This window comes from Chaetura pelagica, unplaced genomic scaffold (genome assembly GCF_000747805.2).
Source record: "Chaetura pelagica isolate M959 unplaced genomic scaffold, ChaPel_1.0 scaffold309, whole genome shotgun sequence".
NCBI lineage: Eukaryota > Metazoa > Chordata > Aves > Apodiformes > Apodidae > Chaetura > Chaetura pelagica.
In genome coordinates, this window is record NW_009954547.1 from 72,563 (window position 1) to 79,762 (window position 7,200).

Genomic DNA, 7,200 nt, shown 5'->3' on the forward strand with positions numbered 1-7,200 from the left:
TTTGAAGTTCTTAGTTTGCCTTAAATGTTGAACACACATTCTTTGGGGACAGGCTTTTAAATCCATCAGAAGATTCATCTTTACTCAAATGGCACCACAGACGTGCAGTATTTTCCAAGAGGGAACTGCAGACTAAGTCCATCCATGGATAGATAGATATTACTCAGGAATTTTGACCCTTCTAAAGGGAGAAGTATCATCTGAACCTACAATGGCAGCATAAAAAAGACCAAATAGAGACTGTTTTCCTGGGAAAAGTCAGTCTTACCTGTGCTTCCCAGCAGCCCTTTGCTGCAAAGTCCCGTAGCTTCCTGAGACTTTGGAGGTATCTGCCAGGATCTGACATCTACAGAGAGGAACATCAACAGATCTCAAAACCCATTATCTTGACACATCAAACAGCAGGACTGCAGTACTAATATGCACAAAAATACCCCACTGCCAAAGCATCAATCTTAATTCCAGTAGCCAGTCTGTTGCTGCTCATAACGACGTCGCTTTTAAGACTCTTTTCAGTTCTTGCCGAAGGCCTCACAAGACATGAGGGGTCCCTCAGGATCCCAACATACCAGCTCTGGCAGATTTATGGATGGCAGTGCAGGCAGTTTCACCTTCCTGTTCCCCAGGGAGCCCTGTGATCACCAGCCAGCAGTGCCTATGACTTTGGGAGTCAGTATAAAGGGACCTCTGCTTGCACCTCAGCTACAGCTGCCTCTGGACTCACTTCAAACACCAAGGCAGACACCAAAGCTCATTTGAGAGAGTCCTTAGTGCACTCCTTGTTGATGAAGAGGGTAAGCTCTGAGGGACAGCCACTTCTTTCTATTTATGTTCACTGCACTAAACAGAGGTCCAGAAGTTCCACTGAAAAAAAAGTTGTGTTGAGACCAAAAAAAATGCTACTTACAGCAGCTTTTCTGTTACTTTCCCACAGGAGGTAGGAGCTGTTTAAACAACCCTGCTTTGAAGACTCTTCAAACATTTCAAGGGATTCTTTTCTTCTTTCTTCATCCTAAGAACAAGAGGTAGGATGGCATTTATGCTGTCCAGCCAACTGGGCACCAGATCTCAAACCTTCAGAAGCTACAGACCAGTCTGTACTGGCAGCACAGGGCAGAACCAACTAGTCACAAGTCCCCTTCAGACTTCCAGGGGCTTCCCCCATCCACCCAGTGCTGTCATTTGGAGATTCAGGCTCAGGGAGCAGTTGGTGGTTGCCTTCAGCTGGACAAAAGCTTTTTGGCTTAATTGCCACTGAAGGACTTATTTCCCCCCCCTCCCTTTTTTGATAAGCAGGGTGGCTGGAAGGCTTCCTTTGAGACCTGGCAGCACCAAGCCCATGATCAAGCTCAAATCCATGTCACTGCTTGTGAAATTCAATAAACTAAGTTGGTAACAGTCCTTTGAACAACCAGTACATTAAATAATAGAATCCCAGCATCCAAGAATGGTTTGGGTTGGAAGATCACCCAGTCCCACTCCCCTGCATGGGCAGGGACACCTCCCACCAGCCCAGGTTGCTCCAAGCCCCATCCAACCTGCCCTTCAACACTGCCAGGGATGGGGCAGCCACAGCTTCCCTGGGCAACCTGGGCCAGGCTCTCACCACCCTCACAGCAAAGAATTCCCTCCTCATGTCCAACCTAAATCTCCTCTCTGCCAGTATAAAAGAGCAGAAATTCCTAGGCCCCTCGAGGAATATAATAGCTGATTTTTTTTTTTCTTTTAAACAGCATTAGCATCACCAAAAAAGATACCATCAAATCAGAAATACTGCTCACCTCAAAGAGACTCAAGACCTTAGCCAAGCAGTGGAGAATAGATCCTTTTTGAGCCTTAAGAAAGCATAAAGATAAAGCACTGTTAAAGATAAACAAAGAACAATAGCAATTTTTGCTAGTAATTCCAGACTACAATTTTATTTGCCTTTCAGCCATTCCTTGCTTCTCTCAAAGTTTTGTTATCTTGAGACAGTGCTGAATCTCTCAGAAGAGACAGCACAGACCTCAGGCACTCACAATATCCCAAGTGCAGTTTGGCCATAAATTCATTTAAATGATTGATCCACAGTCACTGAAGCAACGAGGGCACAAAAACTCCCTGGTTTGTTTCCCTGGGGAAACAAAACCACCTTTTCTGGAAGAACCAGCTGCAGCTGCTAACCTCTGGTCAAGGCAAGGGCAGAAAGAAATCTTACTTTCTCCAGCTGACACTCTGCTTTGAGACTCTCATAGACCACAGCTTTGCAGCAGCTGCCACTCAAGGACCAGGGAGGCCGGATGAAGAGCCAGATGAAGGGGGCAGCCCCCGCGTTCAGCCGCTCTGCCAGGCTGAAGAAATGTGAGGCCTTCAGCCCATTCACTTCTGCACGCCCCTCCTCTGAGATGGACACTGGAAAGGAAGCAGAAAAGCCAGAAATGGTTTTCAGAGTTTCTTCAAAATAGGTGCTGGGCATTTAGTCAGGCCAGGACAGATCATAGGAGACCATCAAGAAAAGACTGAAGAGAGTCTTGTCTTTAGGGCCTTAAGGATCACGGAGATGGCAGAAGATAAATCTAACTACAATCCCTCTTCAGGAACATATCAGAGAGTTAGAGTGGTCAGGGTTAGAAGGGACCTCTGGAGATCCCCCAGCCCAACCCCTGCCAGAGCAGGGTCACCTGCAGCAGATCCCACAGGAACACATAAAGCTGGGTTTGGAATGTCCAGAGAAGGAGCCTCCACAGCCACTCTGGGCAGCCTGTCCCAGGGCTCTGCCACCCTCACAGGAAAGAAGTTGTTCCTCAGCTTGACCCTCCTGTGCTCCAGCCTGTGCCCATTGCCCCTTGTCCTGTCACTGGGCACCCTGGGAAGAGTCTGGTCCCCCCTCCTGCCACCCCCTGGAGATATTGACCAGCACTGATCAGATCCCCCCTCAGGCTCCTCCTCTCCAGCTGAGCAGCCCCAGCTCTCCCAGCCTTTCCTCACAGGCAGATGCCCCCACACAAGCAGTGGGGAAGGGACATTCTGCAGCACTCAGAGCAAGGTTAAATCTGTCAGTGCAGAGCCAAACTGGCATACAAGTCACCTGCCTTGCCACTGCTCTCTGCAAGGAAGCCCCTTCAGTCAGTCAGCATCCTTTTTGGTACGTGTAACAGACTAGGTGAGTAGCCCAATTTGGCCAGAAGTTTACAAAGGGTAAGTTCCACAAAGGAATTCACAAGCTACCCACCAACTAATTTTCTGCTTTGAAAAGAGCTGTGCACAAGCTGTCACTGAACCTCTGGCAGTTCAGTGGCCAGTGCCTCAGCTGCACCAAAAGGTACAGTTGAAGAGGCATGACAGCAAGTCAGACCAAAACACCTGCTGAGCAGAGCAAACTGGTTCTGCACTTCCCTGCACTGGAACCTGGGCACAAAAGCACCAGTGTTCAAGACACGGGAGAAACAGCTTTGTAGGTAGCCAGTAAAACTGGCAACTTGATGATGAGACAATTAGCCTGACCTGTATTGATAAATAAGCCTTTAGCTCATCTACATTTCCATCTGTCATCCCCCTCAAAGACCCCGGCATTTCCATCTGTCATCCCCCTCAAAGACCCCAAGCTTCCCCACTTACAGCCTTCATTGTACAGGTATGCTATTCCCAGCTTCACAGCAGCTTCAAAGTTACCCCTCTCAGCAGCCCTGCATGGGAAACAGAGAAGATACTTGAGGCTGAAATCAGGAGGAGCTTCCAAGCCCAACGAGTCACTTCAGTGGAGGCCAGGCTATGAGTTTGGTCACACTTGAACTTGGAGAACCATAAGCACAAGCCAAAAACAAGTTGTGCTGTAGCTTTTTGTGCTGCAGCCCTTTCACTGCCCATGTCCAGGGCAATGTGACAATTCACAGCAACTGTTCCCACTCCCACACAACATCCCAACACCAAGAAGCACGAACATGCTTTGGTACTTGTGCCCTCCAGGACGTGCACAAAGCCCTTGTGCTCCTCCCTCTCAAACCAACATGCACATCATAGTCTTCTTCAGCAAGCACGTGACAGGTGCATCACAGCAGAGGCAACAGTCAGAAAGAAAACAACCAGTGTGACATTTAAACTGACCCATCACCTTCAAATCAGGTAGATAAAAAGATGCTCTCCTCCCTTTTCAAGCTGATTCACCCATTCAAACTTCACTTGTTTTAATATTGAAATGAAACTCTTGTTAAATATACTGGTTCACACAAGAAATGACCAAACCAGCTCAAAAAGTGTGTTATGCTCCTGAGCCTCTGATTTCACTTGCACACTCATACAGGTGCCCCAGTACCAGATTTTAGTTCATGTGCTACATTCCAGTATGGAACACTAATGCCCTTAAGGAGAACCCACAGGCCATGGGCTCAGGTTAAAAAACAGCAGTTAGAAGCTGCAGCTTAAGACACGAAATCAGCAATTCTTCATCAGCCTAAGCAAGGACTTCTACAAAACCCCCACTTACTGTGAAGACTGGTTAAAATTAGATATCTAGCTTCAAACATCCTGCTCTACAATGTCAGACAAATTTGATTCTCCAAGCTTACCTTTCAAACATCTTCAGATTGCTTGGAGAAGGCCATATTTCTTGGAAACTTGCACATGCCCAAACACTAGCATGGTTATCCACAAGGTATTTAAGGTGTGAGTGCACCTGCAAGGGAGGAGTGAAAAATAATAGTGACAAAAATAAAGGGACCAAGAACAAAATAGCTTTTTTGCAATCTGATTTAAGATAGATAACTAATCACAAGTTAACCCTAACTCTTTTCCTGCCTAACAGTGAGGCAGGAGATGCCAAACCAAACTAACTTGTTCAGCCCCAGTGATCTGGCAGGATAATTCCCACAGAAATCTTCCACAGAACACTCAAATTCTGCTGCTCATCTCTTGAAGGGCTGCAAAATGAAACTGCTGCTGAGACAGCAAAAGCCCAACGACTGCCTGGGCACTGTGGTTTCCTGCAGGTTTCCCTGCCACGAGACTTTCCCCGAGCAGCCCTGGTTCCTGAAGGCAGAGAGAAGCCCCCGTGTGTGGCAGGGGGAAGCAGCAGCAGACTCACAGCTCCAGGAAGGCCCCTCAGGACGTGGAACAGAACGTCCTCGGGCAGGCTCAGCAGCGTCAGGACTCGGGGCCGTTTCCTTACCCTTCGCTTGGAAGGGAAAGAAAAACACCTGGAACATCTGCAGTGAACCACTGGAAAACAGAAACATGGGACACCTCAGTTAGTGATGGGTGAAGTACAAGGTAAAAAGGGCACTAGAGAGTGTGCACCTAAACGTGAATGCTTGTTTGCTGCAGCACAGGGCACTTCTCCAGACACCAGCAGGAGCTTCAGCAGGCGTCACATGGAGCTGTAACACTAAAGGCACCAAGCAGAGACTTGGTCAATTTGGTCACTCAAGCCAAAAGGCTCAGGAGGGCTGGCTCATGCTCAAGTCCTCTTTGCTGAAGAGAACCCCTAACTCCATCATTGGACTGTGTTTAGTTAAACTTTCACCCCTACGACTTCATTTATCTCTCCCACGTCCCAGCTTTTCCTCCTCCATTGATACCAGACCTCAAAATGTGCCCAGAGAGATTAGGAAGAGAAGACCTACCAAACCAGCTCCAGCCAAAAAGCCAGCTGGTGCCATGGAAGATGCCCAAGAGCCAGGAAGCCCCTTATTGAAGTTTTAGCATTCACAGACCAGGACCCACATCTGCTGTTCCTTGTTGAGACAAGATTTACCCTCAGTGCATTTGCACGATCTAAGGGACCAGGCAGAGCCAAGGAGAGCCCTGGGTGCTCCCACTGCAGCCTGACTGACACACAGCAGCAGGGAAAAGGAGCTAGGAGGGGAAAAAAGCACATTCCCCACCTCCAGCCTGCAAGTGGCAGTGAAGGGTCATCCTCACTGAGCAGCTTCTGGGCAGGAGGTGATGCTGGACCTTTCCAAGCCATGAAATGGTGGAGGCACCAACACTACTCATTTCCAGGTCAGCCCCTTGCAGCTCCCAGGAGCAGCCCAAACAAGCAAGAAAGGCCCATTTCTGAGCAAGAAAAAGGCTGAGCAATTTCTTTGCAGGCAGGAGGGCTCAAAAAAACAGATTCTGAAGTGAAAGCTTGAGTGCCACAGATTAAAGGGCCATGTAAGGACTTTTGTCTTCATAACAGAAGATTTATTGGTTGCATTTTTCAAATAATTTTCAGTTTTATCCCAAGAGATTATACTTGGGAAATTTATTTCCTGACCTTTTCCTAAAAGAGTTGAACAGCTGGGACAGGCTCCACTGGAGAGCCCAGTCCCTGAGCAACACACGTGGGCTGGCATTGCTCACCCTAGTTTCACTGGTTCATTATTAGTTTTAATATTTGGTGACATAAAAGAGCAGAGACAAAGAGGCAGGATAACACACCTACTAAAGCTCCCCATATTATCTCTGCAGTAGCCAGGTCAGGGCTGTGTTGTCTCACTAGATGACAGGGTCAAAGGCTGGATGATGCAGCTCTCAAGCTCTTTTTCCAAAGGAAGCAGAACATGCCCCTGTCCTCACCATGAGGGCAGAGAATTTGAATCAGGCAAATGTTCTTCTCCATTAACACTCTGGCCTGCTCCTCTGCTTTAGGTATTTAACATCTGCTGGTTATGAGCCAATAGATGGAAACCCTCATGATCTCACACTCATCTCCAGTTCTTCACACAGAACCTCAGTGGGACTGGAGGAGAAACGTGTTGCATTTCTCTTTGAGAAGGTAAAAGCAAACAGCTCTTTCCAGATGCAGTAAAGGGAAAAAAACCGTATGGACTGGTCAGTTATACCCTCACATCTGTGCCTGGGAAGGGTCCAGGCCCACAGGCTGCACAACTCACAGACCTTTTGCTCAAAGCAAAGTTGCTGCAGACTCAGTTACTACAGGTTCTTCGGTTTGCAAAGGGTTTTTGGCAGGATCCTTAAGAGGAGATTCCCAAAGGGAATTCCTGACCCTTGGCTACCTGTGCTAACACAGGTTCTTCTGTCCATACACGAAATGAACACCCAGTGCAACGAGGTGACCGAGCAGCCCGGCACAAACCGGCACCCGGAGCACGTACCGACTGTTCTGTGCCTTTACCCGAAAAGCTGCCCCAGCAACAGACAAACTCTGTGACCGCCCCCCCGTGCCCCCCTGCAGGGCCATGGCCGCAGGTGTGTCCGTCACACCTGAGGGACGTCCGGGTG

The 7,200-nt window shown here is 48.3% G+C and overlaps 1 protein-coding gene across 1 annotated transcript in view; it reads right to left on the minus strand.

The window, feature by feature from the left end:
* CCNF (cyclin F) overlaps nt 1-7,200 on the minus strand; it is a 74,843-nt gene that overhangs the window by 6,253 nt on the left and 61,390 nt on the right. Inside the window, exons 6-12 of the mRNA XM_010005055.1 lie at nt 5,036-5,193; nt 4,545-4,651; nt 3,598-3,665; nt 2,198-2,391; nt 1,782-1,835; nt 908-1,012; nt 269-346 (exon numbers count right to left, since the gene is read on the minus strand). Coding sequence (XP_010003357.1) covers nt 269-346; nt 908-1,012; nt 1,782-1,835; nt 2,198-2,391; nt 3,598-3,665; nt 4,545-4,651; nt 5,036-5,193 — 764 coding nt within the window. The remainder of the gene's footprint in view (nt 1-268; nt 347-907; nt 1,013-1,781; nt 1,836-2,197; nt 2,392-3,597; nt 3,666-4,544; nt 4,652-5,035; nt 5,194-7,200) is intronic.